A 21,309-nucleotide genomic window follows, 5' to 3' on the forward strand; every position below is an offset into this window, starting at 1 on the left:
GGGCGAAGATCGGCTTTCAAACACGTGTTCAATGTTGTGAAAGGGTCGATTTTAAACACACATCCTGGATCCAACTACGTGTTTTTGGTACTTTAACTCCTTAAACCTCAACAAACAGCGAAAGAAAACTAAGAAGAAAGAGAAAATAATAAACTGGGAGCACAACGATATGGAATTATGGACCTGGAACACCATTAACATGATGCACGTGCTGATATCTGATGGAGAAGAAGCCTTTTTATTCCAACTGAACACTCCTCCTCCTCCTCCTCTTTTTCAGTCTTTCACCAGGCTGTAATTAGTACGAGACCTCAAGTGTGAAGAATAAAACAATGTTCCCCGTCACATGCAAACATGTAGCATGATTTAATGCACCGCCGCCTCTTTCAGTGAGCTATAAAACACACATAAATGCCGGCTGTGATTAAAGAAAAGATGCATTTCTCAGCAGGAGCACATGTAGATGCAAAGCAGACGTCTATACACCAACTGAAATACAGATCTGTTTCCTCACCAGCAGAGCAGCTGTAAAAAAGAAAAAATACTGCAATAATTCCAGCCGTCTACGACTGCACGCATCATTTCATTTTAATTAAGACCTTGAGTTGAGTCCTTGAATGTGTAAAGTATACTCGAGCAATCTATTACTTTCTTCGTCCTGCAGACAGTCTGACAGAAATTAAGAAATATTCCCAGTGAGAATGATCCACAATTTGCTTTTCTTTTCATTAGGACTGAGTGAAATTAATCAGCAGAAAGAAAATGAACCAAGTATCCGATACACAGTTTAATGACTAACGTCCCTGCAGTGTTGTCTGTGTGTGTGTGTGTGTGTGTGTGTGTGTGTGTGTGTGTGTGTGTATGTGTGTGAGACAGGTATCAAAGTCTAAAAAGAGACAGATTATTTAGATTTCCAACGTGATATTTCATCTTAATGATGCAAAACAAGACAAATCGCTGTGACGCTGGAAAAAATAAAAACACCACCTCGACTACATCGCACACACAACGCGACGGAATACTGGACGTTATGGGGCAATTCATCGCCTGCGTTGTGACATGTATGATGAAAGACTTGAGGGGTAAGTTGACCACGGCGGTATGGAATAGAAACGGTATAAAATAGGCCATAAAAGCCCAGGAGATACGTACAAACCCTTATGATGGCAATAACAAGTCAAGTGATTCACTGAACACACAGCGAGGCAGCAGCAGGAGGAGGAAGGAGGACAAACACGAACATGATTATCGTGGGGCAGATAATACAGAGACCCGGTGCCTCGAAGGCAACACGACGCACTTACCACCATATTGGAGCTTTGTCAGGATGAACGAGTGTCTACCTTCAGCGTCATTAATCACCTGGAAACGTCTCCATCGCGCCGACTTGATTAACATAAATCAATTAAAAACAAAGTAATGAGCGAGATGATCCGACCAGTCATATTTCAGTTAACGACACCAATTAAGATATACGCTTCCATCCGAGTTTTTGATTTCTTGTGTGGGTGGTTAACCTTGTGTACGAATGCCAACGTGAGGTGACAGTAAACCGTAATTTAGAATAATTAATAACGAGATGAAGACACGTCACAAAGAGGGTGAAGCTGAAGTGATCGCTCGATGAGAAATGGCACATTTTTTCTCGTTCCAGTCTCTTCTCCAGGATCTTCAGAGTATTTTCTGGCATTTATAATCAAAAAGAGTTTTAAAAAAAAATAATATTAGTGCTAGATTAACCCGCAAAAAACAAACACTGGGCTGGTTTTAAAGTCATTTATCATTGACAGAAACTGTAAAAAAATGAATTATTCGTCAGATTTTTTAATTTTCCAATGTTCCTTGAACAAATCTCATTCTACAAATGCTTCCACTTGGAAAAGAAACGAAATCCAAGTAAAAAAAAATAAAAATACTGATGCTTAAAAAAAATCACTACATAAATTATCAAGAAATTCTAACAGGCAGCTCTATTTTCCACATTTCTTTTCCTAAAGTGTTTTTATTTCCTTGGCAGTAAAAGCAGAAGCATAAATTCAAATGACAGAAGATTCAGGAAAAACACAAATACAGCCGTGCCAGCAGGTCTCGACCCGTTTACTAAGATTTGGCCTGGTTGGTAAAAAGGTTCTGGAGAGAAATCAGCCACAGAAATTGCCAGATTGGGGTGTCTGAGTTGTGACCAGATCAACAGCAAGAGACGAGGGCAGAGAGAGGAAACAGACGACAGCTGACCTCCTGCAAACATCTTGAAGAAAATCGTGGAACATCGTTTTTCTGTCTGCAAAACGGCTGCCTGTTGTGCAGCTGGACTCAGAATGTAAAACAAAACTGTGGATCTAAAATCAGTTCAACCTCTGCAGGTCCCTAAAAGCCGACGAGCAGAAGACACGTGTCTAAATTTGCACAAAAATTAGTCATTTATAAATATTATTAACCGATGACAGAATTAAGGTCAATGCTATGTTAATTTATCTAAATGTGTGTGCATATTTCTGTGTTTTATGAAGCATAGCGAGCGTTAAACTGAGCGCTTATCAGCTGCCAACAGGCGCCTCTCCATCCGTCTCTTAAGCGGCCGTCTCTGTCAGCTCTGGACGCTGCCCTCCTCCCCCTCTGGGTCTCTGGGTCGCCGTGAAGCTATAGATATTCAGCTTACACACAGAGAAAAAGACAAACGCTGCACCAACACACATACAGTAAAGATGAATAAATAATGCCGTCTCTCTCTCGCTCTCTCAAAACGACTAGAAGCAGACTTCAGGAAACCAGTGAAGCGGGCTGTGGAGCGACTGTCAGGTCCGACAGGAAGACGGTTCAAATCACAGGAGGTCCTTCAGCCGCTTTGTTCAACTTCTTGCTGGATAGAAATGTGTGTGATATTTTTTCGTAGTGTTTGTATCGGCACAGCAAAGCAAAAAAAGCCCAGTGAAGCCAGACGACACACTAAAATACAAGTGAATTCAGAGAGTTACAGTGAGTTTACCTCACTGAGACTCTGGACACCGTTATAAAATAACAAGTGCTGCTGTTTCCACCCGTGCCGTCAATGACAACAGGACGTCGGAGCCTCGTCCACCAGCGATTACACAGATAATAATAGTCTGTTTGCACTGCCACTGTGTTTTGGCCTTCAGTGTAAGTGTGTAAATGTACATTCGCTCACTCACAGGTGGTGTTTCTCCAAATAGAAGCCAGGAGGAGGTCAGACCGTGTCTCGTTTGTTCAGGATTCAGGATCGTTCACTCGCTTTGTCAGAACTACAGCTGTCGAGCACTTTCACGTTTACGTCGTGAAATAGATTTTCCAGACATAACGTGGTTTAAATGTGCCAAGTTTAGTTTGCAGTTAGCGTAACGTGACATTAGTATTTGTATTTACAACAGCTGTGTTGCGATCACAAACAATGGGGGGTGCAATTAACTTATTAACGATGCATTAATAAAACTGTCGAATGTGTACGTTTGCATACCGGCTGTCGTCACTATTGACTCACAGCTTCATGCAAAACAAACCCAGGCAAGGAAATGTGGTTTCAATGCCAACAAAGCATTCACAGTTGTGATTGCGTCCCTAAACACCAAGGACACAATCCTCCCACAATTAAAGTATAGATGAAAAACAAGTGATGGAAACTGACGACACTAAACTGAGTATGAGAATAAACACCTCCAGAACTACTAATATCTACGTGACCAGATTTGATGATCATCTATAGACAAACTCTCTCAGCTCCTTTCATCTCGTTTGCAGTTGGTGAAAGCTAAACACATCCAGCGCAGAGGCCTATATTGTTAATTAGGTATGTGGCCCTGGAGACCGCCGGGCCTCCACACGATTAAAGATAGGACTCTAATGAGGGGAAGGAAGACAACTCAGACAAAAGGAAAGGTGGAGGAGGGATAAAGTGAGGGCGGAGATGCAAGGAGAATGCATCATCCTGTTCCCGGAGACCAAGTTCAGGTCAGGATATTTTAAACTGTGATACAAGTTGAGATTTCGATTAAACAAAAGGCTGCCAAGTGTCCTGACTCGGGTCACCGTGCTGAAAAAAAGGCAAACCAAGCACTTAAATTAACTTCAGGCTGCCGGAAGGAAAAAGTTCTGAGCAGAGACACCTTCATTTCACTGCAGCGTTACTAAATCAGACCAATATTTTAACTGTCAACAAAAGACTGTTGCAATACGCGAAGAGAATTAATGAGTGTGCTGGACTGCTTGTGTGTAAAAAGTTAATCACACATTGGTCATCTGCGGTGTGATTTAGCAGGTGATTAGGATGTTCCACCTCCGTGGTTTTTAATAACAACAAAAGGTCTTTCAACAGAGCGTGCTCACCTTCCGGCAGCAAGGTCACGATTACATGGATCCTGTTTACAAACTCTGAATGAAAGTTGAGCAAAGATAATTAAGAGGAGCAAAAACTGAGGGAAAGCGGTGAAGAGGACGGAGCGTCTCTGCAACACTTAAACTCGTGTTAGCTTGAAGAAGACGAGGTTGTACGATGTGTCATCCAAACGTGTCAGAGGGGAAACTGTTTACAGTCCAACACTGAAAACTTGAAGCACAGTATTGTCAACAAAAATCTCAAAGTTTCTGACGTTGCACTCACACAGGTCATATGGAACAGCCATCGACAATTTTGCCTCCCGACACGTTTTGATGACATTGTGCAACCTAGTTGTTTTTAAGCGTACACGTGTTTAAAGGGATATTCCGATGTAAATTTAATCCATGGTCTAAATCACCGTGAAACTGTGTTAGACTCCCTCTTGAGAGATCAAGTTAGCAGACCGCTAATTTACGGAGTTTTATCAACCTCAGAAACGACCACACGACAACAATACACTGCAGTAAATGGATCCAAATATAAACCGCCACCAAAAAGCCACAAATAATGCTCAGAACAGCACCAAACTTCAGCAACAGTACAAATAGGGTCTCAGCACATAGTCCGGGGCATCTAACCTCCGCTAGCTTAGCTGGATTTCTACTGAAAAGCTGACTAAATTTACCACTCTTCTGCAGCAGCTTCCTGTTGACGGGAAGTCCCGACGAGTCGATTACCGAGTGCAGTAGAGTTCCGCGGCTCATGGATGAAAATGTATGATTATGACTCCATGGAAAAGCAATCAAAGTTCATATGTGTCTTACCTGCCAGTTTATAACAGTTATTATCGAGAGCGGACAGGGAAAAGAACGGAATTGAGCATTTCTAACCGCACTCGGTAATCGTCGTGTCGGGACTTCCCCGACCCGGAAGCTGATGGAGGAGAGTTGAACTCTGTTTTTAGCTTCACAATAGAAATCCAGCTAAGCTAGCGGAGGTTAGATGCCCCGGACTATGTGCTGAGACCCTATTTGTACTGTTGCTGAAGTTTGGTGCTGTTCTGAGCATTATTTGTGGCTTTTTGGTGGCGGTTTATATTTGGATCCATTTACTGCAGTGTATTGTTGTCGTGCGGTCGTTTCTGAGGTTGATAAAACTCCGTAAATTAGCGGTCTGCTAACTTGATCTCTCGAGAGGGAGTCTAACGCAGTTTCACGGTGTGTTAGACCATGGATTAAACTTACACCGGAATATCCCTTTAAGTATCACAACGATGGAAGACAGTTTTTGTGACTCTGTTCATTATCTTTAGTCAACTTTTATTCAGAGTTTGTAAATAAGATCCAACGTAAACATCACCATAATAATTACAAGACACGGTACCATCAACATGATTGCGACCAGGCGAGAGTATACTGAAACAGAAACCTTCTAAGTGAGACACAGACTGTGCCGTAACAGAATATTGATCCATATATAACGCCACATGCATTTGCTTTGGTCTGAGATGCTGGTGCTCTAATGCGACATGTACTGGCAAACAAAGTAAAATATTTAACCTTTAAAAGTGGATAAACCCACGGAAAAAAAATAAGCGATTCATTAATTTCCAATTCCCAGTAGGCGTGTTTTGTTTCTTTTGGGTGTGACATGTTTGGACAGATGAAGCTGATCGCAGTTTTATGTGTTTTATTTTAGTTCCACTTTCAAACAGAACGCTGACTGATTAATTTTCAAGTTCAGCTTGACTGGAGACAGACGAAAATATATTCATGATCCAACATCGATAGAACTTCAATGCACGTTGCAGCACGCTGCAGGAACAGGGGTGAAAACGAGCGTGTCCACCTGGGTGTCATGTTTCCATCACTTCCAATCGAATGCCTGTGACTTCTGCAGAGTCATTTGACCTGGAATAAGTGCCAATCGTACCTTTTACCAATAAAGATAAAAGCCAGATGTTAGTGGGTTGAGTCCAGAATGAACTGTGCTTATAATGTGGAAAGAAAACCTTGTTGCAGCTGTATTTAAAAACATGTATTCGCAGGCATCCATCTCCGGTGAAAGGAAAGGGCAGCGACGTGTCAAAGTAAACACTGACGAACATCCATTCACTGCAGACTTCATGACTTTGAACAAGCTGCTGTTTCGTAAGACGTTCACCTAATTAAAACTCCTAATGTGCCGTTTCTGCTCCTCAAAAAAGAATCCATTACGCACCTACGTAGGTAAAAATAACGAGCAACAGCACACGGTGAAGATTTATGACAGGCTCGGGACGTATCTGGGGAGGAAATGAGAAACGATAATTTGCCTGTGGTTTAATAGGACGATGGTTATTTCACTCCTCCCTTCATCCAAAGTATTGTAAAAAGGAGACAGAGGAGGAGGAAGAGGAGGAGGATTATAGCACAAGAGACTTTCCCCCTCAAATTAAACTGATGATAGACTTTATGAAAAAATAAATCAACAAAGAGACGAATATACAATACGTCAAGATGTAATTGAAAAAGACAATGACTGGATATTTTATTTTCGGGGCCTGGCGGGTCAGTGGACAGCACTTAAGCAGCAGCTCCCTGAGGAGCGACTCCACAGCGCCGTGACCCGACTACCCAATCAATTCAAGAGTTGACAACCTATAGCATATAAATATACAAACACGCAGCCCGACACATAATGAGCTAAAGGTTACACCGGGTCTCAGTGTGGATGGCGATTGTGCACCCCACATTTTAAACGTGGCCGTGAACTCCTGCAGATTTCACGCAAATCACGCTAATTTGCCTTCAGCGAGTGAGACCATTACATCACTCTGAGACGTCCTTGGACCAGATAACCAGCTTCACACTTGGAGAATTCTCCATCCACTGGTTTCAGTTAGTAAATCAAGGTCACATACAGAGTAAAACAGACGATACAGCAGGCCAACTTTTTATTTACACGTCCAATCTGGATATCCTCCCGAGCTCTCACTTCTTGTATAGATATGATCACTTCTGGCTCCAAAAGGGCCAAAATGGTGACGTCCATGATGCCAAAACTTGTGAATGAGACTCAATAATCGAGAACTTTGCATATAATCAAGTTTTGTTACGGTTTAGGCACAAACATGACTCGGTTAGTGTCAGACAGAAACAATAGGTTGTTTAATTTTCCATAATAACAACGGGAAACAATCGCCTATCTCTTGTTTCAAAGTTCTACATTTTGCTGACCCACTCAGACCTCCAGGTCAACAACATCAGACCACTTCCTCCTGACAAATAAGAGTCATAATCACTGCAGCAGCTCCGGGGTTTTCTCACTTGACCGTAAACATTTCTTGGTTTCAGACATTTTTGTGGGAAAACAACTGACGCTGTTATTTTTCTTGGCACGGCCGCCTCATCAAGGAGACACACACTCACGATGCCCTTGAAGGTGCCGAAGCAGAAGAGATTTCTGATAGAAGACTTTAGTGTGGAAAAAAAGGCACCACTGTTAAATAAAAGCATGATGCACGAGTACATTCATGATCTAGTACAAACAGATGAATCATTCAGTTTATCAGGCGGCAACAAACTGGGCTGAAGAACTGCCGGCGTCTAACCGGAGCCCATCAGTCATTTTCTCTGTGACCTCCGCGTCTCCTCAACAACTGCTCCCTCATCACCAGTCTGCACCAGTCATCCCAGTGCCAGCAGCATCACGCCGTCTCCTCCCCGTCCCGATCAGCTGCTCTGAAACGCCGTCCTGCTGCTGCGTGTAGTGGACTCCCCTCGTGTGGATCGCAGCTCAAACACTTCTTCCTGCTGCGATAATCTCCATTAAACCATCTGCACAGTCGTCGTTGCCCTACAGCTCAGGCCCTCACGGGGAGGTACATATATATATATATATATATATGTGTGTGTGTATATATATATACACACCTCGTTAATGTATATGTCTAACACGAGTGCTTCAAACATGAGTACATATTCAGAGCACTTATTTCACTATCAGGATTTAAACGGTGTAAGGTTGGTAGAAATTAAAAGCCATTAGGAGGGAAAACAACGAGAGACTTATCTATGAATTAAGACCACAAACGCAGAATGAACGGCGAATTAAAAATGTCTGCGTTGGGTTGGGTATAGTCAGACGATGTCCTGATTTATAAATTTGTTAGGAAGACAAACATGAAGCCAGAATGTAAGATTATAACCTTAAAAGTCTGTTGTACAGAACGATTCTGTTTCAGCTTACTTCAGCTATCAGTTTTTTCTGTGCAATGCAAAATGTTTGTTTTACATCCAAATAAACTGGTTAGAATTATGTGCATAACTGCTGAAGTTTGCCTCGGACCTAAATATCCACAATCAACTTGGCAATCATTAAGATGTTATATCCAATATATTTTCTTTTTAATTTGGTTAATGATACAGAGCTGCAACAATCACTCGATTAGTTGTCGACTACGGAGTTAATCGTCAATCATTTTGAAAAGCAAATACATTTTTAAAGCACAAAAAACTCAAAATTCAGTGAAGAAATCCTCAAAATGTTTGTAACCAAGTTAAGCTGCAATTATTAATCAATTACTTCTCAATATTATTTTGATAAGAGCGTCCAAAATCAGCTTCTTAAAAGTGAACATTTTCTGTGTTTTTTATCTTCGATGACAGAAAACTGTCTTTGAGGCATTTGCGGACGTCATCTTGGTCTTTGGGAACACGAATCGACATTTGTCACCATTTTCTGACAATGACATTTATCATGAGTTGACATAATCAGACTCAACTTTGGTTTCACTTTACTGCTCCGGTGATTTGTTAGACAATAAGGGCTTAAAGAAAAATGCAAGCAGGAGAATTTCACACACTGCTGCCTCTGAAGTGGCCCCACTGTGCTTGTGGACAAACAAATTTGCTAAACAACTCATATGACCCACATGTGTGCTTATAACTGTGCAACAGGCTAAAACACTGCAGTAATAAGATGGCAGGAGGCCCCTGCAGGGAACGGGCATCGAGGTCACTGAAATTCCTCCTGGAATAAATCTTTATTAGTCAGTTAATTAATCAATCAGCTCAGTATTGAGGAAAGTGGCAGGCTGGGTCATTTCTGAACTCTTAGGGGACGAGCAACAACTTCAAATTAACTCCATCTCAATACATGAGACAGCGTACGGCCTAATAGAAACACGCTATAATTGAAACATCTGCATGAAGATAAGCAGTGAACAATGCAGCGTAAGCATAAAATGTCTTTGAGCTCATATGCTGCATTGATTTTCCATCACTTCCCACATACTGGGAGGACAATAAATCAGCCGTTTAAAATTGTACTGGCTGTCCAGCAGGGTGGAGTACACCGACCACCGCTTGGTTAGCCACTGTGACGAAGCCCCTGCAGTCAAATTCAAAAAGAAAACTTAGCAGGGGACAATCAAGGACAGAGAAGTTTAATTGAGGTCTCTGGAATCTCTGCTGGAGCCGAACAAAAACTCAGTAAGACCCCACTGTTACACGGCCGCTTAATCTTTTCAATCAAAGCAGCGTAAAGGCCGAGGATCAACACTGTTATGCAATGGCCACCCGTCATCTCTCTTTCACACCCCCCAAAGCCGTCAACAAATATTGTAGATATGAGAAGAAAAGCCCTCAGTCGTCCACTCAGGCAACAAACACGAGAATCAATCAGCGGCGGAGCAAATCACGGTCAATTGATCTTCTTAAGAGCTTTCAGAAGCTGCGATGAGGAAAATGGCTGTTGTGACATGTCCACAGCTGAGAGCGCTGATGTGTCAAGTCAATACTGATTAAGTCAAAGATGTGACCTGATGAAGTATCAACCGAGGCTGCTTCGGGCCTTATTATCATGAGTAATTAGTCTGTCTCTGTGAATTCAGCACTTAGGTCTTCATAAAAATGACAATGTGACTGTAATGAGGGTGTGATGTGCATTATAACGTCGTTCTGTGGCGGCTCGCGGCCTCCGAGAGCTGAGGAGAAACTGAGCGTTACACAATACTGGACGGGTCGCTGTGAAAAGCATGCAGATTCCAGCTAATTTAAAGGGGCAGTTCACCCAAAAATTAAAGCAGAGCGTTGCAGAATATTCCTAAACAACAGAAGCAGCTGAGGACGTTTTAGAATAACCAAAAAACATAAAATGGCTCCACACAGACATTTTTTCTCACTTTCTTTTACATTGTGAGGTCGGACGTTTGTTTGCATTTCTGAGACAATAATGCGTGAATGTTGATGAAGTCATATTTATGTAGCTGATCTATGAGTGAGTAAAATTTGATGCAGACCCAAGTAGAAATCTGGAACCAGCAGATCCAAATATCTTATTTGACAGCGTTTGATTTACTTGGGCGGGCCCGGGTGTATTGAGAGTCGCTAAAGTATATATACACACTTTCATTTTTATGTTTTTATCCATCCCAAAAAATGAGGCAATCCACGATCAATTAACTGGGTGACAGTCTGTCTGCTGCCAATCACACATGCTGCACAGAGACGCTCTTTCTCCTGAAACACACTGATTCTAAAGTGACCTCTCTTATCTAACATTCAGGTTGTCCCATTTTCTATTTTTCCATCAGCATGGGGCTGAGGAGATAATGACCAAATCTTTATTTCTGCATTAACTGTTTCTTTAAATGTGTGACAACCACACATAAACCCCCAGAGTCCCTATAGGCTGAGTGTCAGTGTCGAGACTGACACTCAGCTGGTGTGACTGACACATGATGAAGGAAGAGGCCGGAGGTGAGGAGCTAAAAAGAAAACATGGCGCCTGAAAACACACTAAATCCAAACATGCCCTCCAAGTGTTGAAGCGAGAAACACGAGTCAGGCGATCTGTGGAAAACAACTCGCAGTTCAACAAACTTTCAGCAACAGGTTGAAGAAAAACACCAGCCTGTGTATTTTCTTTTAACCTTTTAGAGGATTTGTGTCAGCAATGAAAAATGAACCAGACCGGGTTTCAGGCTGAGCGTTCCCTCCTCATTTCCTTAGTGTCTATCAGGGGTGCTGTTGTTGTTGGTAAAGGTCTACTCATCTGTACCGGGACAGCTGTTCACAAACCTAAAAATAACCCACAATCTGCTGTCCACTGCGAACAAAGCACCCTAATCGCTGCAGAGCAGCCATCTGGGGGAAACCTGCCAAAACTGTTGAATATATTCACACGTAAAAGTCCAGGCAGACGGAGGACCAACGAATAAGGTCAAGAAACTCTGAGGATGAGATAGATTGGAACTGAAAGTATCTAATCAATCTATTAATCATCAGCAAATTAATCTGTATGAAATTCTGGGAATCCATTTCATTTTATTAAGTGATTTATTATAAAAAGGATGAATTTTGGCTTGTTACAGCTCATAAAGTTTAGAGATAAAATATCCAACATTTCTGCATAAAAATGTAAAAAAAAAAACATCAACCTTAGTCACGCTTACGTAATCCGAAATGTTTCCAACAGTGTTTAAACCCAGAATAATCTATTCCAGAGTTAGAAAGGAAGACAGCAAACACAACAAAACAAAATGTGAATAAACTTCTACAGCATCATCCTAATGATGGTTATTTGACAAAGAAAACAACACGCCCATGATCAATGTGCATTTACGGACTTGCTGCTTTCTGTTTTCTTTGTTTTGTTGTTATGTTTGAACAAAAAAGAAATTTCAATGAACCGGATCGCAGCTATTGATGCAGCTGTTGAAAGACCCTGCAGCTATTAGAGGAACCTGGACGCAGGTCATGTAGGAACCTGAACACAGCTATTGCAAGAACCTGGACGCAGCTATTAGAGGAACCTGGACGCATCTATTAGAGGAACCTGGACGCAGCTGTTAGAGGAACCTGGACGCAGCTGTTAGAGGAACCTGAACACAGCTATTGCAAGAACCTGGACGCAGCTATTAGAGGAACCTGGATGCAGCTGTTAGAGGAACCTGGACGCAGCTGTTAGAGGAACCTGGACGCAGCTATTAGAGGAACCTGGACGCAGCTATTGCAGGAACCTGGACGCAGCTACTAGAGGAACCTGGACGCAGCTATTAGAGGAACCTGGACGCAGCTATTAGAGGAACCTGGACGCAGCTATTGCAGGAACCTGGACGCAGCTATTAGAGGAACCTGGACGCAGCTATTAGAGGAACCTGGACGCAGCTATTGCAGGAACCTTGACGCAGCTGTTGAAAGAACCTGGACGCAGCTATTGCAGGAACCTGGACGCAGCTATTAGAGGAACCTGGACGCAGCTGTTAGAGGAACCTGGACGCAGCTGTTAGAGGAACCTGGACGCAGCTGTTAGAGGAACCTGGACGCAGCTGTTAGAGGAACCTGGACGCAGCTATTGCAGGAACCTGGACGCAGCTATTAGAGGAACCTGGACGCAGCTATTAGAGGAACCTGGACGCAGCTGTTAGAGGAACCTGGACGCAGCTACTAGAGGAACCTGGACGCAGCTGTTACAGGAACCTGGACGCAGCTGTTAGAGGAACCTGGACGCAGCTGTTGAAGGAACCTGGACGCAGCTGTTAGAGGAACCTGGACGCAGCTGTTAGAGGAACCTGGACGCAGCTGTTAGAGGAACCTAGACGCAGCTGTTAGAGGAACCTGGACGCAGCTGTTAGAGGAACCTGGACGCAGCTGTTAGAGGAACCTGGACGCAGCTGTTAGAGGAACCTGGACGCAGCTGTTAGAGGAACCTGGACGCAGCTATTAGAGGAACCTGGACGCAGCTACTAGAGGAACCTGGATGCAGCTATTAGAGGAACCTGGACGCAGCTATTAGAGGAACCTGGACGCAGCTACTAGAGGAACCTGGACGCAGCTATTAGAGGAACCTGGACGCAGCTGTTGAAAGAACCTGGACGCAGCAATTGCAGGAACCTGGACGCAGCTATTAGAGGAACCTGGACGCAGCTGTTGAAGGAACCTGGACGCAGCTATTGCAGGAACCTGGACGCAGCTATTGCAGGAACCTGGACGCAGCTATTAGAGGTACCTGGACGCAGCTGTTGAAGGAACCTGGACGCAGCTATTAGAGGAACCTGGACGCAGCTGTTGAAGGAACCTGGACGCAGCTATTAGAGGAACCTGGACGCAGCTGTTGAAAGAACCTGGACGCAGCTGTTGAAGGAACCTGGACGCAGCTGTTAGAGGAACATGGACGCAGCTATTGCAGGAACCTGGACGCAGCTGTTGAAGGAACCTGGACGCAGCTATTGCAGGAACCTGGACGCAGCCATTAGAGGAACCTGGACACAGCTGTTGAAAGAACCTGGACGCAGCTGTTGCAGGAACCTGGTTGCATTAAGTATAATAATAAAAAACTAACATTTTTAAAAGCTTTAAGCCTTTGTTGTGTTGATTCACAAAATCTGGGCCGACAGATACCTAAAAACATCCACAGGTTGTCGGGTCAGGATGAAGTCCAGTTGTAGGAGAGCAATCAATGAACGCTTCTGAACTCGTGTGGACAAAGGTTTGCCCTGCAGGACAACAACTCTCCATCTCTGTCCAAATCCCTCTGACATCAACCTCCCTCACTGTCTCCTCTCCTCTCTTTCACTCTCTGTGCACCAATCACCCACACATGGATTAAAGCTCCTTAGAGCAACACCATAATCAGGCTGCTCTTTAATCTCCCGTCATTTTCCAAACTCTAAAAATGTTATGGCTGCAGTAATGTCTGTAGCATCACTCTCAGTGATTCCCCTGGACACAACCAAGCAGCTCCCTTATCACGCTCTGGCAAAAAGACAACACTGCTGCAGGCCAATGTCCGATAATCCCCGCTGCTTATACAGCTCTGTTCCTACAGAACAAATTGAATAACAGGAGGTGAATAAAGGTTTTTAGAATTCAGACTCAGCAATGAGGACAAGGAAAACTAATAACTAAACTGGGACGAATTACGAAAATGTAGTGTTGATTGTTTAGCTCTCACTGTAAGTATTTTGGATGTATATCTAATACAAAATATAAACGTATGAGCTGTGACCAGCAGCTCTATAGGTCGCTCTGTCTGCAACCCTTTGGCCGCTGAAGTTTTTCGCCCTTGGAGACAGAAATTTGCCACGGAGGTCAAGTGCATGTCTGTGAGGGTGTGTGTTTGTTTTCATGCCAATTGGCTGAAAAGTGCAATCAGAGGAGCCTGTCACAAAAAGGAACATAACTTCCGAATGGATGCACAGACTTGCGCAAGCTTTCATGGAAAGGCTGGTCACGAGCCAAGGACAGCTGACTAACTGTCAATCGGCCAACAAGACGTGCAAAGCTTTTACAAATTACTGTCACTGAACTTTGTAGAAGAGACACACACACGGTACTTTGTCACAGCCCCTTCCATAACTCAGGAATGATTTGTCATATACTCATGTAAGAGGCATCACTGAACTCAGAAATGTTTATTTTACATTGCTCTATCTTCAGTTGGTCTTTCAATTAATTGCTCGAGGCTGCAGGTACCTGGGACGAGGTTCTTATGTACTTTGTTTGTAGTATTTTCATACCTGTTCATATTGTTTTGATGTAAATTATGTACTTGATGAGGTTTATAAGGGTTTCTTGTCAGTGTTCGGTTGAGCTAACCGAGACCAATTCAGTCTATAACGTTGATATGATGGTGGGAAAATATAAACAGCTTTTCAGTGTTTGCTGCGAAGGCTGTAACACGTTTCACTGCAGATTAATAATTTGTGTGAGTCTCGAACGTAGGGTCTTTTCCTTCAAGGCTATTTTTTGATCCATAGCAATTTTGAGCATGGCTTCTCTGACTGACCCTCTGCAACTTTACACCTCTGAAAGACCCGAGTGAAAATGGTCCGTTACTAAAACAGACACTCGGATCAGTTCTGTGGCAGAAGGGGGCACTTTGTCCTTGCAGCTCAGCCCCCAATGTGACACTGAGAATACAAAGGTGGAAGCTGGGTGGGGCAGCTTCGGACAGCTCTTTCCACAGGGTGTAACACAGCTGATGAGAGACTGTCAATTATTTAGACTCATCATTCAGAGTCGGGGCAGTGTCTTTGGGCCAGAACCTCTGACCCGGTGACGGCACACACACACACAGAGTGGAGACGGTACAGTATCCTAACAGGAAGTGCTGAATGTTTCATCACAGCTCACTGATTTCTGATTTATTTAAGGAGAGGTCAACCAGGACAAAAAAACAGAAAGAAGAAGATTTCCAGAGTAAAAATATGGATCAGCAAAGAAAAAACAATCACTCGGGGATTGGAGGTGTTTCTCCTCAGCTGCTGCTCGGCATTTAAATTATGAAAGAAAGTACGTCATGTTCAGCGATGTCAGAATCTGTTAAAGACAAGACACAGACAGACGCCGCTGCTGTGCAAAACTGAGTGTAGAGACGAAATAAATAAAGTCTAATTATGTTTTTCTAACTAATTGGAGTACAACTTTAACTCAGACGGTTAATTTGTTGGCTTGACTGGCCTCTGATTAGCTGAGACGAAGACTACAAAGTCGACAGCAAACATTGCTGTGACAAATATCATTAAAAGCTTATCTGTAGGGGTGAATCCAATCTGATCCATCAATAACAAACGTATTAAGCTGATTGGTTATCAGCCAGAGGCGACAAACATTCGCAAAGATTCTATAAAGTCTTTATAAACATTTGAAAACACTTCACAGATGAAATAGCTTTTTTTATGCTTCATTTTGACTGAGAAGTGACAAAACATTTGTCTGTTTGCACAATTAAAGACACAGTAGGAGTCTCTCAATCGGAAAAATGACAACCACAGACGTAGCTTTTGACCGAGTGAGCGTGAAGATTTGGCGGTGGAGCTCGTTGGCGAGAGAAATCACTCCGACTGTCTGTTCAGTTAAGTGAACAACGACAGCCTGTCACTGTAAAATCCATAATTTCACCCATTTACTGCCATTTTCCTTACTTTTCTACAACTTGTTATGAGGCGTATTCTTGAATTCACGTGGCTTATATCAGTGAGAGCGGCGTCAGAGGATGCTGCACAGTTTGTTCTTCTGGTTTCCCCTCCCGTGACGATTACAGACTACTGCCACCTTGTGTTTTGGGGAGTTATTACCTTGTGCAGGTGCAGAATGACAAGCGAGTTTGTCGTCGGCTGTTGTCTTTGCAATGTGTGCAAGACGACACAAAAGTCGGCCTTCATTACGGCTACAATTTTATACCGGTAAGGTGTGTTTGAGCTTTAAACATCCACCACTGGCAATGAAAATCTATCTGATGAGACTCAGGCAGAAATGTTGACGGGTGAAGTTATGTATTCAGATTTGTTTCATGTTGCGTTCAGTCGTGTTCTTCTTTCTGATGTTTCTGCGAAAGTTAAAGTGACAGTCGACCAAATGAAACGTTAGATCTTCTGACAACGCCGATACATTTAACTACGTTGAACAAAGAGGTTTATAAGGCCATTAAGAACAGAAACAGTGACTGTAGATGTAAAAACAAGCAGAACGTGACGTCTTTTTTCCCTGTTCTGAGTTTAATGCACTGTAACACCACAAGAGAGGTTTCAGATGATGCTACTGGTGCAGGACTTGTATAAATTAGTATAGCCGGAGAAAAAAGGGAGATCAGTGCATCCCTTCTTATCAGAGTTCACTGGTAAAACTATTATGTAGTGTTAGATATCTATTTCCCCGAGGGTTCATGATGAAACTGTGGAAATGAGTCTGCAAAACTGCAAGTGTCAACAAATTGACCAGAGATTACAAATCAGCATTATTTCAATTTGCTTACACACAGTAAGAGGCTTATCCCCCCGAGAGATAAAAAGGGGAAGAGTTAATTCATTGGCAAATTATTTGGGGTCTGCTCATTCTATTAAAATATAAGCAAGGATAGGAAACAGTGAGAGAGAGCGAGAGAGAGAGAGAGAGAGAGAACGGGAGGAGGGAGGCTGAGAAATTATACAGGAGGAGATCAGCACATCTATCACTGTCGCTGTGCAAAGTTAAAGCCGGAGTAGAAAATCACAGAGTTTGGCCCGTTTAAGACTTCAAGGACACACACGCAGACGCTCGCTTCCTGTGGGCTGCAGAGGAAGTTAAAGTGAGGGAAGGATTCAAAAAACAGGACAGAAGATGATGTCAGAGATGTAGGCACGGCTGGACGCGCTACACCTCGTTCAGAACGGAGCGATAAGAGGGTGAATGTGCAGGCGAGCAGCTTCACCACCTCAGAATACCTTTCAAAAAAGGAGAATTCCCCAGAGAATACGAGCTGTACTTTAACTGTGCAATAACAATCATTAACTCTGACCTTGTCTCTGTAAAATGTAAACAGTTCAGCGTATAAATTAACTTATACTGTCCGTCCTCTTCACAGCTGGGATGTCGACGTGTAATTACTTTGACTTGATGTTGTTTTGTAGGTCACTCAGAAGCTTTCCTTCACCCAGTGAGTCTTTATTTTTTATTTTTTTAAACAGACAGTTTACCCCATATATCAAAAATACATATTCTGTCTTAGTGTTGGAGAGGTTTACCTTCTCTCCAATATAACGGAACGAGATAGCTCCCAGCTTTATGGACAGGACGATGATAGATTATGTCGCAGATTGTAATAAAAAAAACACAAAAAGTTCATCGCGGTTTGTTTTTATAATCAGGACAATAGGTGACTCGTGTGACTTCATGTAGGAACTATTTCCTCTCTACCGAGCGACACCCATCAACCTTATCACTGTGCAGAAGGAAACTCAAGCATCTACTGATGGAGGCCATTAACGGCCCTCAAGCCGGGACAACAACCGGAGAAAGAAAAACAGAAGAATTTGGAACACAAGTTGACGTCAGAAGAAAGTAAACATTGTGTTGATGGAGGGAAACTTCTGTCAGTCACGTTTTGTAAAGTCAGCGTAACCTTTTCTCTGCTCTTCATTGTCACTCAAAGACAGGAAACAGCTGTCAACGTGTCGCTCTGAGGGATAAAATGCAGAACAACTTCTTTTTGGTGTTCATGATGCTCCATGACACGCATGAACACACCAAAGTGGGAGGAACAACTTCCCAACTCGGCAAGTGTGGATGTGAATGCGACAGTAGTTTAAAAGGAGGAAGGAGGAAAAATCTATCAGGACAAGGAATCGACACTTACCAGAAACACCCTGTAAGCATCTTTCCTCGTGACGGATCCCCAGCACGGATCCGTGTCGTTGTACTTGACGCTTCCAGCGCTGCAGGAGTGATTCCCGCTGAACAGAACAAAACACAAACAAACAAGGCTTCATGTTTAACACAAACTAACCCTTTACTTTTCATGTAAAAGGTTTGAGTTTACACATATTAACGACACATTGGATTGGAAACGCAGCGGCAGAGGTTGTTTATCTCTTGAAAGTAATCACAAACCCCGTCAGTGTTGCGTGACAGACCGCCCTCCAGTAAAATCATCCGGCTCTGCCCATTCTGCTGAGAAGTCTGCCGTCTGTGCCTTCGGGCAAAGCAAACCGCTTTTGAAGTCTCAGTTACATCTCACATTTATTCTCGCTGGAAGGTTAGCAAGGTTTGGACCACAGTGGAGGAGAATTTAATACGATAAGACAGCGTCAGTGTGCTGCGCCTCAGGACGGGATGAGGGAGGCGCTTTGTCGCAACAACAATTAAAAGAAGAAGAAGGCAGAGTTTACAGGGTGACTTTTAAACTCAAAAAACTGCTTTTATATTGTTAATCAGTCCAATGAAACAGGACACAAAGGAAACTAAAAGGGAATTGAAAGGTTTTACAAATACTTATTGAGTGAAATTATTAACAACACTGTCCTGGTGAAAGATCAGATCAGTCTACAACCACTTTTACTTTTACAAAATAGTTTGCCTGTGTTAAAAAATGTTTGCATATCCGACAACATACACAACGATATAAATCAATCTGATTGGTCAAGCCCAGTATTGGCCCCCTGATATCAGAGTCTGGGCTCTAATTCTATTTTATGCTGAACACAAAAGTCTGAAAAAGTATTTGAGTTTAAAGGGATATTCCGGTGTAAATTTAATCCATGGTCTAAATCACCGTGAAACTGTGTTAGACTCCCTCTCGAGAGATCAAGTTAGCAGACCGCTAATTTACGGAGTTTTATCAACCTCAGAAATGACCGCACGACAACAATACACTGCAGTAAATGGATCCAAATATAAACCGCCACCAAAAAGCCACAAATAATGCTCAGAACAGCACCAAACTTCAGCAACAGTACAAATAGGGTCTAAGCACATAGTCTGGGGCATCTAACCTCCGCTAGCTTAGCTGGATTTCTACTGAAAAGCTGACTAAATTTACCACTCTTCTGCAGCAGCTTCCTGTTGACGGGAAGTCCCGACGAGTCGATTACCGAGTGCAGTAGAGTTCCGCGGCTCATGGATGAAAATGTATGATTATGACTCCATGGAAAAGCAATCAAAGTTCATATGTGTCTTACCTGCCAGTTTATAACAGTTATTATCGAGAGCGGACAGGGAAAAGAACGGAATTGGGCATTTCTAACCGCACTCGGTAATCGTCGCGTCGGGACTTCCCCGACCCGGAAGCTGATGGAGGAGAGTTGAAATCTGTTTTTAGCTTCACAATAGAAATCCAGCTAAGCTAGCAGAGGTTAGATGCCCCGGACTATGTGCTGAGACCCTATTTGTACTGTTGCTGAAGTTTGGTGCTGTTCTGAGCATTATTTGTGGCTTTTTGGTGGCGGTTTATATTTGGATCCATTTACTGCAGTGTATTGTTGTCATGCGGTCGTTTTTGAGGTTGATAAAACTCTGTAAATTAGCGGTCTGCTAACTTGATCTCTCGAGAGGGAGTCTAACACAGTTTCACGGTGATTTAGACCATGGATTAAACTTACACCGGAATATCCCTTTAAACAGTGTCAGTTCTTAAAGCATCACACACTAAAATTTCTTTAAAACTTACAAAAACTGCCTGAAACTTTGGAAACTTTATCTTGAGCTCACTAAAACAAAGAGGAAATGGTTATTTCTGCGGTCCAGGATCTAACTATATGAAACACTTTTTCCTCACCCAGTCTGGCCTTGACTTGTAATAAAAATGTGTCTGGAAGCAGGTCACCAGGACCCGGACGCCAGCAGCACCGGTACGAGGTCAGCAGGCCCGAAGGCCTCCGCCACCAAAGCTTTATTGTCTTAATCTCGAGTTCAGAAGGTGAGAAAAGGACCAACGTTTGGGGGCAGAAGAGCCAATGAGATGAAGACAAAAGTTCTTCAAGGGGAAAATGTATAAAATCCATCGATATATAATTTATATTTCACCATAAAACTAAGAATGAACGTGATAAAGTGAAATACGAGGTCTTACCAGGCGACTTCCATCAGGGATATCGGCACAGCTGCTGCGTAGATGGCCAGATCTCCGTAGAGATAGACGATTATGCAGATGTAGAACATGTTGACGCCAACTGAAAGACAAAACGTTAAAAAAATAAAGGATCAAGACATGAAGTCAAGACGTGAAGGACATCAACAAACATGAGGTCGACGGGTGACGAGCAAACGCATTTTTCATCTTTATCGGCCGTCCAAACACTTCATCTTGAAGCAGAGTTGATGGATGCGTGTCAGACTGAACCACCACGGTGCCATCTCTATTAAAATACACTCCGGTCCACACCTCCGCTCTGCTCATCCCTCCATCCCTTTTCTGGGACACGTGGCTCGTACAGCAGAGCCACGTCTTACTGGTCCGATGGAAAATATTAATAGCATTAATTAAAGGAAAACTAATCACACCATGAAGGAAATCTTCCTCGTCAGCCTTTACTCTCCACAGCGGCGAGCTCTTAACCATCTGCCATTTTCTTTTCATCCACCGGCCGACTGGTAGGCCCGACCCGGCCGCCGCTGCCAAGACAAAATCGAGAGCTCTGACCGGCAGACGGATCATCACAGAGCGCCACACATCCATCATGCTCTTCAACTCTCACAGGGGGGTTCTAACGTCCGACCGGACCCCTCGGCTAATTCATT

At 43.1% G+C, this 21,309-nt stretch overlaps 1 protein-coding gene across 2 annotated transcripts in view; it reads right to left on the minus strand.

Moving 5' to 3' along the window:
* The window catches only part of tmem104 (transmembrane protein 104), a 64,857-nt gene that overhangs the window by 28,535 nt on the left and 15,013 nt on the right, over nt 1-21,309 (minus strand). For both annotated transcript variants that reach the window (XM_030408590.1, XM_030408589.1), the window contains exons 7-8: nt 20,642-20,741; nt 18,431-18,527 (exon numbers count right to left, since the gene is read on the minus strand). In XM_030408590.1, the coding sequence (XP_030264450.1) occupies nt 18,431-18,527; nt 20,642-20,741 (197 nt within the window). The remainder of the gene's footprint in view (nt 1-18,430; nt 18,528-20,641; nt 20,742-21,309) is intronic.

Source organism: Sparus aurata, chromosome 23 (genome assembly GCF_900880675.1).
Source record: "Sparus aurata chromosome 23, fSpaAur1.1, whole genome shotgun sequence".
NCBI classification, from domain to species: domain Eukaryota; kingdom Metazoa; phylum Chordata; class Actinopteri; order Spariformes; family Sparidae; genus Sparus; species Sparus aurata.